Here is a 15770-nt window from a genome sequence, read left to right as displayed (position 1 = left end):
TATGAGTTGAGATTGGAGGAGGTTGTTGAGGATGATGAACACTGAAATAAACATATTGGGTCAGAGAGCCATAGCGTCATAGAAACGAACAGCGTGGAAACAGACCCTTCGGTCCAACCCGTCCATGCCGACCAGATACCCCAACCCAATCTAGTCCCACCTGCCAGCACCCGGCCCATATCCCTCCAAACCCTTCCTATTCATGTACCCATCCAAATGTTGCAGTTGTACCAGCCTCCACCCTTCCTCTGGCAGCTCATTCTATCTACACTGTACACTCCTGTAACTCTTAATAGAGTACTTGCACATTGAGGTTAGCCGCTGACTATCATTGTGATTTTTTTGCGATGTTTTCAGTTACTGCAGGTCACTGATACAGTTGGTATTGCTATAACGCCGAAGTTCAGTTGTGGTGTAACTTTGTAAAAAGAGAATCGCGCAATAGCAACAACAACTGGTGACGGAATCGCATTATAAACAACACACCTGTTAAAATGTCGCACTTTAGAAACCGTCTCAGTTCGTCGATCGTGTTATAGCGAATTCACATTAATGAAACTCGCGTTATCGCAGAACAACCTTTGTCTCATAAGAATGGTTTTGGTTTTACAGTTTTCTTGTGAATATCAAAGCAGCTGTGTCCGTGATCTACTGCAGGCTGCCAAGTTCTACCCGAAATCAAAACAATTCAACTGCATGACGGAGACGAAGATGACAACCCAACTGAAAAACAATAGAACTCACGTTATTCTTGAAGATGAGGATTTTATTTGTCAGCATCCATACAACGCGTGCGGTTTCGTTATAAATATCGGCATGTTTTCCTTTAATAAGTTGGGCTTTGGCTCCAGCGTCTGGGATGCAGTAAGCACATCTCTTGCTCTAAATGGGGACGAACACATGCGGAGTTGGTGTACGAAGTGGTATTATTTTGTTTCTCATACCCGCAAAGCAATTGTTGGATAGGAGATGGAAGATATAGACTGTCGGGAAATAGATGGTGACATCTTGCAAAATATCCATAGTACAGAGGAGGAAGTGCTGGATGTCTTGAAACGGGTAAAGGTGGATAAATCCCCAGGACTTATCAGGTGTACCCTAGAACTCCGTGGGAAGCCTGGAAATGATTGCTGGGCCTCTTGCTGAGATATTTGTATCATCTATAGTCGCAAGTGAGATGCCCGAAGACTGGAGGTTGACAAACGTGGTGCCACTGTTTAAGAAGGGTGGTAAGGACAAGCCAGGGAACTATAGACCAGTGAGCCTGATGTCGGTGGTGGGCAAGTTATTAGAGGGAATCGTGAGGGTGTACATGTATTTGGAAAGGCAAGGACTGATTAGGGAGTGTCAACATGTCTGCGCATGGGAAGTCATGTCTCAAAAACTTGATTGAGTTTTTTGAGGAAGTAACAAAGAGGATTGATGAGGGCGGAGTGGCAGATGTAATCTATATGAACTTCAGTAAAGCGTTCGACAAGGTTCCCCATGGGAGGCTGATTAGCAAGGTTAGATCTCACAGAATACAGGAGAGCTAGCCATTTGGATACAGAACTGGCTCAAAGGTAGAAGACAGAGGGTGGTGGAGGAGGGTTGTTTTTCAAATTGGAGGCCTGTGACCAGTGGAGTGCCACAAAGATTGGTGCTGGGTCCTCTACTTTTTTGTCATTTACATAAATAATTTGGATGCTAACATAAGAGGTACAGTTGGTAAGTTTGCAGATGACACCAAAATTGGAGGTGTAGCGGCCAGTGAAGAGGGTTACCTTAGACTACAACAGGATCTTGACCAGATGGGCCAATGGCTGAGAAGTGGCAGATGGAGTTTAATTCAGATAAATGTGAGGTGCTGCATTTTGGGAAAGCAAATCTTAGCAGGATTTATACATTTAATGGTAAGATCCTATGAAGTGTTGCTGAACAAAGAGACCTTGGAGTGCAGGTTCATAGTTGCTTGAAAGTGGCATTGCAGGTAGTTGGATAGTGAAGAAGGCATTCAGTGTGCTTTCCTTTATTGGTCAGAGTATTGAGTACAGGAGTTGGGAGGTCATGTTGTGGCTGTACAGGACATTGGTTAGGCCACTGTTGAAATATTGCATGCAATGCTGGTCTCCTTCCTATCGGAAAGATGTTGTGAAACTTGAAAGGGTTCAGAAAAGATTTATAAGGGTGTTGCTACAGGGAAAGGTTGAACAGGATGGGCTGCTTTCCCTGGAGTGTTGGAGGCTGAGGAGTGACCTTATAAAGGTTTACAAAATTTTGAGGGTAAATGAGGATAAGGTAAATAGACAAAGTCTTTTCCCTGGGGTTGGGGAGTCCAGGACTAGAGGGCTTGGGTTTAGGTTGAGAGGGAAAAGATATAAAAGAAACTTACGGGGCAACTTTTTCACACAGAGGGTGGTACATGTATGGTGCTGGCAGGTGGGACTAGATTGGGTTGGGATATCTGGTTGCATTGGATGGGTTGGACTGAAGGGTCTGTTTCCATGCTGTACATCTCTATGAGTATGACTCTATGACAAAACAGAATAAACAGAACTTGTTACATACAACAATGCAATTAAAGATTGAATTTCACACTAAAATGTAACCTCCTCATCCCCACTCCGATAGATGGTATTCATTTCTGAATTACAGACCATTTTACTTAACTGTGGCTAAATTCCTGATTTGAGAATCTGATCACCTTTCTTGAGCCTTCATAAAACTCAATTTCAATTTTCCCCTATAGCTTTTTTCCATCAGGAACTTCAAGTATGGAAATTTAAACATAATGATCGTATGCTGAGCAAATTGATTTATTAATAGTACTATTGCCATTCTTTTGGAACAATTTTAGCAACAACAACTTCGGAATTTTAGACATGCAGCTTTAGTCAAGACTTCTGAAAAATTTCTGAAAAGTAAAATCTAATGACTATTTCTAAGTTGTAAATATTTCCTCCAATCAAAATAAATAAATTTGTCTTTGACCATTTAGAATGAACGTTGAAATCACCAATGTTGCTTTTTAAGCTGGTAAAACTCTTACAATGAAAGCAAATTTCCATTAGCCTCCAGAAACTTCTCTCTCATATTGTTTGTTTAAAACAAATCACTATGGCTTTAAACATAGTTGCAATTTAATCATTAAACAATTTAACATTCAAATACGTGGACTAAAACTCATGTACCATTACATTAGATCCAAACTCAAAAGTGCCAAATATTAAAATAAAGATAACTCACACACTTTGTATCCCAGATTGAAAAGCAGGCTTGACCAAATTTGGATTCCAATTTGGTGCACACATTGATCACTAATGCTACTGTTAATTATATTTCTCCAAGCATGATCAATTATATAATTTCATTTTGATTGGCCTATGGCAAGACAAGGCTCAATAGTAATCGGCTTAAAGTGCGAATATTTAATCTCTAAATGTTTCTTAAGAGTGATAGACATTGACTGATGTCACACCTTAGTAAACCTCTGGACTGATTCCTTCAACTATCATTTATCCAAGGCCCATTTTGTTCATTATAGTCTGTTCGTCATACTTTTGTGATATCTTGCTTAAATAAGTTGAACTTTTCCTTGTGCATTTGTTTTGAAAAGGAGATGAATGCTGTTGTGTCCCAAGATTGACAATGATCTTACTTTCACTACTGCCACTTAATTAGTGAGTGTCTCATTAAATCCAAAAATTATCACTGAATATTTTTATTTCTTTCTTACAGGCCGTTTAACAATTGATGCAAGTTCATTGTAGATCAAACACTTGACCACCTGTGAAACTTATACAGAGGACCACAATTTAGTCACATAACATAAACAAATTATTATACTAAGTGTTTATGAAGGGAGGTGTAGTAATATATCCCTATAAATTAAGCCAATATTCGGTTCTGGATAAAAGCATTCAAAAGATGATTTTATTATAATCTTCAATGCATTGCCACAAAGCCAACTCTGATAAATTGATGAAGCTCAGCTAAGTTTAAATACATCTCTTTAGAATTCTAAAAATTAAAATGAAGTCAGTGTAAAAGTTTGATTATGATTTTCTTGCTAATCAAGTTTGTCCTTGTCTTACTCTCTCTTGATAAACAGTTATCAAGAGTTAACTTGTTAACAGTTATCAGGAGTTATTCGACCTTGAAGTACACACATTTTTTTACAACCTGGCTCTCTGAGAAGGAAATTAGTTTAATATAGGCCTCGAGCATTTGGCCTGTAATTTTGAAACACTGGTCTGCTACCTTCATTCTGTTTTTAAGTCATGATGAAATTCCTTGGAACTAAAATAGGCAGTATCATGAACAGTGAGGAAGGTTATCAGAAATTGCAGCAGGACTTTGATCAGCTGGACAAGTGGGCTGAGAACTGGCAAATGGAGATTAATATAAATACATTTTGGAAAGTCACATCAAGGTAGGAGTTTCATGGTGAATGGTAAGACCTGAAAGAGTGTAGTGGAACTGAGGAACCTTGGAGTTCAGGTGCATGAATCTCTGGAAGTGAAGTCACAGATAGACATGGCAGTGAAGAAGGCTTTTGGCACACTGGTTTTTATCAGTCAATGCATGATAGGAGTTGCAAAATTAGGTTGCAGTTGTACAGGACTTTGGTGAGTCTGCACTTGGAATATTGTGTTCAGGTTTAGTCAACTTGCTATAGGGATTATGTTATTAAACTTGAAAGGGTACAGAAGAAATTTACAAATATGTTGAATGACTCAAAGATCTGAATTATAGGACGAGATTAGACAAGTAAGGACTTTTTTGTTTAGAGCATAGGAGGATGAGGAAGGGTTCATATAGAAGAGTATAAGATCATGAGAGGCATGGATACAGTGAATGAACTCACCCTTTTCCCAAAGGTTGGGGAATTAAGAACTGGAGAGCACATGTTTAAGGGTAGAGGGGAAAGAATAAAAGGGAACATGAGGGGTAGCGTTTTTACACGGAGGATGGTATGCATGTGGAATGAGCTGCCAATGGAAGTGTTTGAGGTGAGTACGTTAACACCAAATCATCCACCGACATTTCCGCCACCTCCAAATGGACTCCGCCATCAGGAATATATTTCCCTCCCCACCCCTTTCCGCCTACAGAAAAGACTGTTACCTCCGTGACAACTTGATCAGGTCCCTGCCCCCCCTACAATCCACCTTCCCATCCTGGCACCTTCCCCTACCACCGCAGAAATTGCAAATCCTGCGCCCACACCTCCTCCCTCACCTCCATCCAAGACCCTAAATGAGCCTTTCACATCCATCAAAGTTTTACCTGCACATCCACCATTATCATTAATTGCATCTGTTGCTCCCGATACAGTCTTCTCTACATTGCGGAGACTGGACGCCTCCTAGCAGAGCACTTTAGGGAACATCTCTGGGACACCCATACCAATCAACCACACCACCCTATGGCCCAACATTTCAACTCCCCCTCCCACTCTGCCGAGGACATGGAGGTCCTGGGCCTCCTTCACCGCCGCTCCCTGACCACCAGACACCTGCAGGAAGAACGCCTCATCTTCCGTCTCGGAACACTTCAACCCCAGGGCATCAATGTGGACTTCAACAGTTTCCTCATTTCCCCTTCTTCCACCTCACCCCAGTTCCAAATTTCCAGCTCAGCACTGTCCCCATGACTTGTCCTACCTTCCTATCTTCTTTTCCATGTATCCACTTCACCCTCCCCCCAACCTATCACCTTCATCTCCTCCCCCACTCACCTATTGTACTCTATTTTACTTTCTCCCCACCCCCACCCTCCTCTCACTTATCTCTCCACCCTTCAGGCTTTCTGCCTGTATTCCTGATGAAGGGCTTTTGCCCAAAACGTCGATTTTACTGCTCCTCAGATGCTGCCTGAACTGCTGTACTTTTCCAGCACCACTCTAATCTAGACTCTGATTTCCAGCATCTGCAGTAATTGGTTTGACCTATTTCAGGCTAAAACTGATGTTAACCTTAAATGCGTTAAAGCTGGGAAATATGCACTTTTCCACAAGAAAACTGGCCTGCATTTAAATCCTTTTCTGTCTGTAGAAAGGTGTTTATCAGTTCTGTGTTTTATCAGTTCTCAGTGGTGTCGCCTGGTGTTATTGCCTATTATTCAATTGTCAGGTGAACATCTATAGCTCACCAGCCACACTTGTTCATTTTTGCTTTTATAGGCTCTTGTTTTACTTCAGTACTTTGACGAACAAAAGATGAGTTTTGCAAACAAGAAAGTGATTGAACTGGGTTCAGGCACTGGGATTTTGGGCATTGTGACTGTTCTTCTGGGTGAGTAATATGAATTTTCGACACATAAATATGCAGTGAAGCATCAGATAAAATAGGAAAGTAAGGAAAAATGTCAGAAGCTCAGGTGCATTATTTGGATGAACAGAACTAATGTTTCAAACTGAAGAACTGTCAGAACTGGATTGGATGATTTCAGCAAATTCAGCATCAGTAAAAAGGCAGTTAGTAATACATCATGGAGGCGAGGCAAAAGTAAGCAAAAATAAATGGAGAAAGGAATGATTGCATGAATATCAAAAGATAATTGCACAAGACAAGAGGAGTTTGTAATGTTTAGATAATATAGTGGGAGATGTGCGCAAGAAGTATAAATGGCAACATACAAATAGTGCCCTACTTAACTAAGTGTTCTTAATGCTGGCATGATATTCACAAGAGAGTGTTTCCACCCTGTCCCACACTATCACAATACCCTAACATAAATAACATAATATCTTGGGTTGGGGGGGGAAGGTGGGGAATGGGGAGTGGAAAACAGATAAATATTCAGGCCAGCTTGGGAAACATTATCAAAAAACAAAACACTCCAATCCATGTAAGTGATTTGGAGGACCTCAGGCCTTCAAGAACCTGCTTTCCTCAAGCTATATGGAATCTTTTTTATACAGGATCCCTCAAACCTGAGACAGAGATGTTGGTCATGTTATAGTGGCAGGCAACTGGGAAACTCAGGGTCTTTTTTGCACTTTTTAAAATAGGTGTTCTGCGAATTGGTCACACAATCGATGCTTTGTTTCCCCAGTGTAGAGGAGATTACATCGTGAGCTGTGAATGTTGCACACTAGATTGTATGAAGTGCAGGTGAACTGCCCCAACCTGGTGGGTGTGTTTGGGCCCATGGATCCTGAGGAGGGAAGATGTAAATGGAGAGAAATTGCACTTCCTGCGGTTGCAGGGGACGGTGTCATGAAGCTGTGTGGAGTGGGGAGGGGCATGTTGGGAGTGAAGGAAGAGTAGGCTAAGGTGTACCTGAGGGAACAGTCACAAAATTCACTGTTGTTCTTTAGCATTTATTTCAAAGTGGTTTGATATTGGAGAAGATACTGAGGGATGAGATATATGCACATTTGGAAGAAAATGGAACAGTTAGTGACAGGCAGCATGGTTTTGTATGGGGAAGGTCATGTCTCTCCAACCAGAATGAATTTCTTTGAAGAGATGATGAGGATTATTGATAAGGGTAAGGCTGTGGATGCAATATATCTGGACTTTAGTAAGATATTTGATAAAGTTCTTGTGACAGATTGGTACAAAATCTAAAAGCACATGGGATTCAGGATAAGGTGGCCCAATGGATACAAAACTGGTTTGGTCATAGAAAACAGAGGGTAGTGGTAGAAAGGTGTTTTTCAGAATGGAGACTGGTAAATAGCGGTGTTCTATAGTGATCAGTCTTAGATACACTGTTGCTTGCAGTATATATAAATGATCTGGAGGAAACATGGGTGATCTGATTAGTAAGTTTGTAGATGACATTAGAATGGATGGAGTTGCTGACGAGTGTGAAAGGAACAACATGAAATAGATTGGTGACTTGGGCACAGGAATGGAAGATGACGTTTAGTCCATTCAAATGCGAGGTGATGCATTTTGGAGGATCAAATTTAGGTGTGAGCTACACTGCAAATGGCAGAACCCTTAAGAACATTAGCACACAGACAGGTCTGGATGTGCAGAACTACAGTTCCCTAAATGTGGCAAGTTGATTAAGAAAACAAATGGCATGCTTGGTCTTCATTGGCCAGGCCATGGAGTACAAGCATTTGCAAACCATGTTGCAGCTGTATAAGATCTTTGTTAAGCCATGTTTGGAATATTGCATGCAATTTTGGTCACCACACTACCAGGAGGAACATGGAAGTTTTGGTGGGAGTGCAGAGAAGGTTCACCAGGATGTTGCCTAGTCTGAAGGGCATTAGCTATGAGGAAAGGTTGAGCAGCCCAGGATTGTTTTCAATGGAAAGAGGAAGGCTGAGAGGAGACCTTATAGAAGTCTGCAAAATTGTGAGAGACATTGTTATGGTGAACAATCTGTGGCTTTTTCCCAGGCTTGAAGGTATGTTTTTTATTTTAGTTAGGACATGATGATTGGCTCAAACTTGGAGTACCGAAGAGGTTGTTCCTGTGTTGTATTTCACTTTGTTCTTTGCTCAATATAACTCAATAGCTTTCGAGTTGATCTGATAGAGCAAATGAAAGTCATTCACGTGATGGAAGTCATTCACATGACTGTGGAATTGAAGACTAAGTAGGGAAGGATGACATGTTTACTTCTTAAAGTAACTGAAAAATATTGTTTTTCATGTTTTGTAGGTGGAGATGTCACTATTACAGACAAACCAGAGCTTCTGAAACAAATGGAATGGAACGTTTTGGTTAATATACCTTCTTCCTGCCAATCTCGTATCAAGGTCCGTGCTCTCACCTGGGGATACGACCATATGCTGTTTTCTTCAGACTATGATTACATCCTTTGTGCAGATATAATGTATGCTTATGACAGTGCTCCTTTAATTCTAAAGACACTTCTGCACCTTAGCAATGAAAAAACGGTAATTTATTTCGCCTCCACCATGTCATTTGGTCATAGAGTGATCAACTCCGGTCACCAAATTCTATTCAAGCATTTTAACTCCCAGCTTGTTTACAGAAGTAAAGTCAATGATGTTCGCGTGTATATAATGACTAAAATTATTCAAAGTGATTCAGTTCAAATCGAGCACTAAATTAAGTGTCTCGTTATTCCTTCAGTAGAAGATTTAACTGGAGAAGGGATTCCACCTCAAGTGTGAGCTTCGAAATGGCGTTTGACTGAACATGGGCTTTCCCTTTCCCGCCTTTTACCTAGGAACAAGTTAAGGGATATTTATTAGTTATGAATCAAGTTCTATATCAGTAGCAACCCAAATTAAGTAGAATATTTGACCTGACATTGAAAGATAATATTCAAACCAAACAAAATGATTAATCTGGGACAGATGGTGGTGGAGTGGCAAAAAGGCCAAATTATACCTTTGAAAGACTAGAAAGTTTATTTGCTCTTCAGCCTACCATCTCTTTAATTTGAGCTCGCACACACTAGGCAAATTCAGTCCACTTTGGCTACAATATTTTACTGTTATTCGGCCTTAGTTTAGTTAATATTTAAGTTCTGGCAATGTTTGACTGTATCTAACCAGTACTGACAGTTTAATTAGTTGTATTCAGTTGCTTTATTGTTTAACTATAATCCATAAGAAAGATTAACGCAAAGTTAATCTACAAGATTATTCAGTAGGGATTACATGCATTTTATTTGTATTAGATACTGGAACATTGAAGTTTTTATTATCGGGTTTTTTCCAACACGAAGGAAAAGTTGAACTGACTGTGTTCTTTTATAGAACTAGAATTTGATGCACACTAGCTTGAGGTATTTTTGCGGAAAAAATGTAACTGCTCAACCATAGAGTTTACTTTGTTTTAAAGTAGCAGCTTCACACAGAAGAGTGAAGAGACTAAACAGTTCAAGTTCAGACATTCGAATCTACTTGCAAGTGAAATCGCGCTCTCGCTTTCTCTTTCCCACACACGCGAGCGCTCACGCACGCACATACACCATTTGTGTGAAAGAAATAACTCTTAATAACTTCGCAATCAATGGCCCGCTGTATGTTAACCGCACTGTTATGTTCTATGTTCGATGTTCTATTTGGAAGTACAATCCTTCGGAGCGCTGCTCCTTCGTCAGGCAACTAGTCGGGCAGGATCATAGGACACAGCATTTATAGCAAAACATCAAAGCATGTGCTGTATTGACCAAACCTAAACGAATGTTGAGGCTTAATCACTTAGAATGGGTTGCAGGTTTCGATTCATTAATATATAAATCCTGGAACTTCTTCTACATACATTCCCGAGATAATTTCAGGCTTTATACAAAAAGTGACATCTCAGCTTAGACAATGCATTGAAGGCGTGAGGTTAGACTCGGTCTGTATTCCAATCTTGAGTCAGACTGGTTCTGTTTCCAAAGTAGGAATTTATAAAATGTCACATGGACTGACTGCCTACAGATCGAGTGCGTTTTGATCAAAATAGATTATATCTGCAAATATAAATCTGCAAATGCATATTCACCCCATAGTGTGTGTGTACGTGTATGTGTGCGTGCTTGATAGAGTGCGTGCGCGAGTGTGAGGGAGTATATGTCTGTGAGAAAGTGTGCGCGTATGTCTGTGTATGTATGTGGAATACAGACAGATTCTGATTCTAACCTCACACCTTTAATGCATTGTCTGAACTGAGATGCCACTGTTTTTTTTAAAAGCTTGAAGTTATCTCGAGAATCTGATTTGAAAGAAGTTCTGGGATTTACATATTAATAAATCCAAACCCATTCGAAGTGATTAAGACTTAACAGTAATCTAGGTTTGTTCAATACATCGCATACTTTGAGCTTTTACTATAAACTCTGTATCCTATGATCCTGCTCCATCCGCTACCGGATGAAGGAGCAGCGCTCCGAAAGATTGTACTTCAAAATAAACTTGTTGGACTATAACCTAGTATTGTGATTTTCAACTTTAGGAAGATTGTTACACTTAGAAAAACTTGGAAACTAAATTCACCCAAATGCTATCAAGTTGGACTTCTTTCCATGCATGAGTAAAGGCTAGAGAAACTTTATGCTGCTTCACAGTGCCAGGGACCCGGGTTCGGGTGTGGTGTTTGCACATTCTCCCCGTGTCTGCATAGGTTTCCTCCCGGTGCTGAGGCTTCCTCCCACAATCTAAAGGTGTGCAGGTAAGGTGAATTGGCCATGCTAAATTCCCTACAGTGTTCAGGGACGTGTAGGTTACACGCATTATTCAGATGTACATGTAGAGTAATAGGGGAATGTGTCTGGATGGGAAGCTGTTCTGTGGGTCGGTGTGGACTTGCTGGGTCGAAGGGCTGCTTCCGCACTGCAGGGATTCTATGGATTTTATGCAGAGTAATTCATTGCAAATGTTCTTGGCGTTGTTTGAAATTATGAAACTTCTTAAACGATTGTTTATTAGATTGTTTCCACTCCCAAGAGAATTGTTCAGTTGACTGAAAAAATCATGGCTCAAAGAGCCTGTGGTTGAAGCACAGAAATGCTATGGACCGAATCAATTGTTATGAACTCAAACGCTTCGCCCAGGACAGCGCCAAAACCAACTTCAATGGTAACATTAAAAGAGAACAGTGACTTAAATGAAAAAAAAATGCCGTTCTATGAGGAACGACTAGGCCCGTACGCCTAACCAGTAGCTGTCATCGAACCGGCACAGACACGAGTAACATCCTCTTTGCTTTATGAACATATCATCCCACAACAATTTGCTAGATTTGGAATGTGGATAATATATGACCTATTGAGCAGAGAAGAAAGAGTAGAACTTGTTCTTGAATAGCTGCTGGATGCACAGTGTTTTGAATTCAATACAAGTATCTCTATCAAAGCTACCTATGGGCTGCCAATCTTTTTTGAACTTGCAACTGGAAACTTTTTGTGTGAACAGGATTATAATTTTCCATAAATCTGAATCATAACTATTTCGTGATTTTATTTTCAGTCCCTTATTCCTGTAAAATGTGATTCTTCATGGTTTTGTTGAGGAGATTTAAAATTTTTCTTGTTTATCGGGGGAGATTAGATTCCTTATAATACGGAAACCGGCCCTTCGGCCCAACAAACCCACAGCGACCCTCCGAAGTGTAATGCACCCAGACCCATTCCCAACCTCTGACTAATGCAGTCAAACATTGTGGGCAATTTAGCTTGGTCAATTCATCTGAATGAAAGATTCATTCATCTGAATGAATGTGCATCTGACCTGCACATCTTTGGATCGTGGGAGGAAGCTCACACACACAAAGGGAGAATGTGCACAGATCGTCTGTGCCAAGGTGGGAATCGAAGCCGGGTCCCTGGTACTGTGAGGCAGCAGGGCTAACCAGTGTGCTACCGCACCCACAAGCTATTAGAAAGCCAAGGGGGAAAGGACAAGTTTGCACTTTGTACATTAAGTCAACCCAATGCTCTGCAGGCTGCTTCATCCGACCTAGTATTGCTGCTGCAAACATCACTTCAGAAAGATTTTAGCGCTTGATTGTGCAAAGGTAGATAAGCAATTGCTAGTGGCAACAGTTATTCAAGCAGTTCAGATCATTTGGGGAAAGCTCGGTAGCATAAACCAATGGCAATTTCCCAACTCACAGTCGTTTTAGAACCACACGTGCTGAAAAACCAAAACACTAAACCACAAACTCTAAATATTAGAGCAACCAGTGCAACAGCTTCGAACTAAAGATTTGTTTTTAAAAGTCATTATACAGCCAAGTTCTATGCCGGCATTTCTTGTATGATGCTAAAACTCTAGGATACAGTGGTGATCGGAACAAACTAATTCCAAAATTATCTATGCTTCCTCTAACTACAGTTCCGAAAGCATTTTATTTTAATTTGAGCAGTACCGCAAGTCATTGATACTCTGAGGGCTTCGTGTGAACTCGGAGACGCTACATCCCAGGCGATGGTCACACTGTAGCTCGTTAGTTTAGGAGGACCATGAGTGGGTGTTCCTTCGGTCTGTTAGGGGACAGTCAGCGCTTGAACTTTCCAAACCTATGTCAGACATGGAAGACAAATTAGATTGACGAATCTTGGACTGCTGCAGCGTTGCAGTTGTCATCAACCCTTCGACATGCTATGTCTCACTAATAACGGGGTTAAAATATGTCTCTGAGGGAGTTCTGCATGCGGATTATCGAAGGTCCAATTGTAGAGAAAAGGTAACGATTGAAATATTACAACTAATAGTTCAGAAACCAGGAGGGAAAATCAAAAGCAGGAATTTGGAAGGCAAAAGTCCCTGGATAGTCCAATGATAGGCACAGGGGTGCAATAAGAATGATGTGTTATAATAGTTTAACACCTGGCTGCACAAAAAGCGGAGGGCGGCCCTAACACACAAGATCAATTTTGGAACTTGGAGGGACTTTTAATGTGCACGTGCCACACTATAACTATGCTGATTTTAATGTCCTCACTGAATGGGAGGACTATAATACAATTTATCAGGCATGTGGGCACTGCCATAAGATGTTAGTTAAGGGGAAGGGAGTCGCTGAGTGGACTGGAAGAGGAAATACAGTATAATGCGCCAATAGCAGGAGGTTTCAAAACGCATCTCGTAGGAAATGGCTGATGGACGATGATTGGGGCGAATGTAATTTCCTTCATTGAGTTTGGCCAATAGGTGAGTGGCCGGTAAATATATGAGAATGTTTTAGACTATTATCTAGTTTCTGCAGCAGAGGTTTCAAACAGGTAAATTGTGGACATTAATTTTCCATCCTGCAACGCACTCAGTTCAAATATGGAAGTGGAAATTTTGTTACACTGAAAATGATTGTGAAACAAGCCATTATATAACAGGAGAGGGAACATTTAGTCCAATTAACTGGAATTAAAGAATAAAAGTGGGATTACTTAGCTATTATGATAACCTATACAGACCACCAAATGAGATGAAGGTGATGGAGGAGCAAGGTTTATACAACCATGAATAAACATCAAGGACCAGATAGGAGTGGCAATGGATGACTACAGTGGATCTATATATCAGACTGGAATATTGAGGTGCGAAAGAAGTTATATTCTGCGATGTTTATGAGAGGCATTTCTTGCTTGGTGTATTGTTCCCCACTGAAGGAAGAAGAAAATTAGGTCAATAACCTGTGGATCGATTTCATCTGTGAAGCATGTTTACTGGGAAAAATCTTGTTGATAATAATTAACACAATTAGAAGTATACAGTGAAGGAAATACCACGGCTTAGTTCAAGTACAAAGGTACTAAAGTCTGTAAGTTGGAAAGAAACCAAAATGACAAGGTCCACGTGAAAGAAAAGGGAAGGGCAACTGTGCGGATTATGCAGATTCCCAAGAAACTGAAAGAAAATAACATCCACTGTTCGAGCCTTCTGGCCTGAAAATTTCGTATTAAAGGTCAGACAAAAGAGCTACGGTAATCTTAATATCATAATACAGCAGGAGACTGTGTTGAATACATGAAGGACTACTGACATCTAAAACGACAATACTAATGTCCAAGAGAGAAAGTGGAAATATATTTCTGTCTCAGACAGAGAGGTTGATAAGCCCCGAAAGCACCCGATGGTCTGTTGAGGATATTTACACCAGCATCACCTGCCGAGGTATGCCCTGCTACACTCATCCACAAAGAGGAAGAATAATTCCATTTGATCAATTCTCTTCCGATCAATCTACCTTGATTTATGAATAAATCAATCAACCAATCACCAATGCGTCATCTGGGATCTGGTAAACGCTTGGGCTTCACACTTAGAATTATAAAGTCATACAACACGAAATCCCCAATCCTTCGGTTCAAATGTCCATGCCAACCAAGTTTCCCAAACTAAACTAGTCCCCCTTGCCTGCGTTTGCCATTGCCCTCTAAACCTTTTCTATTCATGTACAGGTCCAAATGTCTTTTAATGATCTAACTGACCCTGCATCTAAGACTTCATCTGGTAGTTCATTCCACATACCAACCGCGCTCTCTGTGAAGATGTTGCCCTCAGGTCCCTTTTAAATCTTTCTCCTCTAACTTTAAAAAATATGCCCTCTAATTTTCAATTCCCCCACCTTAGGCAAAAAAACTTTGCTATTCACTTTACGTATGCCCTCATGATTTTATAAACTTCTTTAAGGTCACCCCCTATTCTTTGTAAGTGTAAGAAGGCCCATTCTATTCAACGTCTCCTTACAACTCAAACCCTCCAGCTCAGGCAACATCATTGTAAATCTTTTCTGAACCCTCTCCAATTTAATAATATCATTCCTATAACAGGGAGACCAGAACTGTAACAATATGTGTAAACATGGTAGAATAAATGAGATTAGCCGTGACATCAGTGCCATATTCAAATCTGCCTGCCATCAATGACTCCTAATAGAATTGAAGTTTGTTGGAATTGCAGAAAAGCTCTGTGCAATTTGAAGCCGTACCGAGCGCAAATTAAGACGGCTGGTATAATTGAAGGCTAACGATCGTTGTTTCAATATCGTTGCAAGAGTTCCTTCCGGTGTATCATGCCATACATTCTTCAGCTGCGACAAAAATGATCTTCTCTACATCAGACTGTGGTGCGCGTTCACTGATTTAATCGTGTTAAATTCACTTCATACCGCTCAAACAGTTCAATATATTTTGTAAGCAGGAAACCTTCAGCTACACTCAACCTTTCAGCTGCATAAATACCTGACAAGATTCATCTCGCACAGCAACGAACTCGTCGAAAAATTATACTATCCCTCTTTGATATTCAAGGACATAACTATCGCTGATTTTTTCAGTATGAACAAAAAGCATATTACCATTAAGAAACTTTACTCTACTCGCCACATGAATACTGACGCTGTTGGAACAAGTTAGGG

General features: G+C 40.6%; 1 protein-coding gene across 1 annotated transcript; it reads left to right on the top strand.

The window, feature by feature from the left end:
• Positions 1-594: 594 nt before the first annotated feature.
• LOC132821712 (EEF1A lysine methyltransferase 3-like) lies at positions 595-11407 on the top strand. The gene is made up of 4 exons (XM_060834419.1): positions 595-864; positions 6164-6275; positions 8610-8848; positions 11339-11407. The coding sequence occupies exons 1-4, from the start codon at positions 595-597 to the stop codon at positions 11405-11407; spliced, it is 690 nt and encodes a 229-aa protein (XP_060690402.1).
• The last annotated feature ends 4363 nt before the right edge of the window (positions 11408-15770 follow it).

Source organism: Hemiscyllium ocellatum, chromosome 13, assembly GCF_020745735.1.
Source record: "Hemiscyllium ocellatum isolate sHemOce1 chromosome 13, sHemOce1.pat.X.cur, whole genome shotgun sequence".
NCBI classification, from domain to species: Eukaryota; Metazoa; Chordata; class Chondrichthyes; order Orectolobiformes; family Hemiscylliidae; genus Hemiscyllium; species Hemiscyllium ocellatum.
Note: the sequence above shows the minus strand (reverse complement) of the source record. Positions and strands in the feature narration are given on the sequence as shown.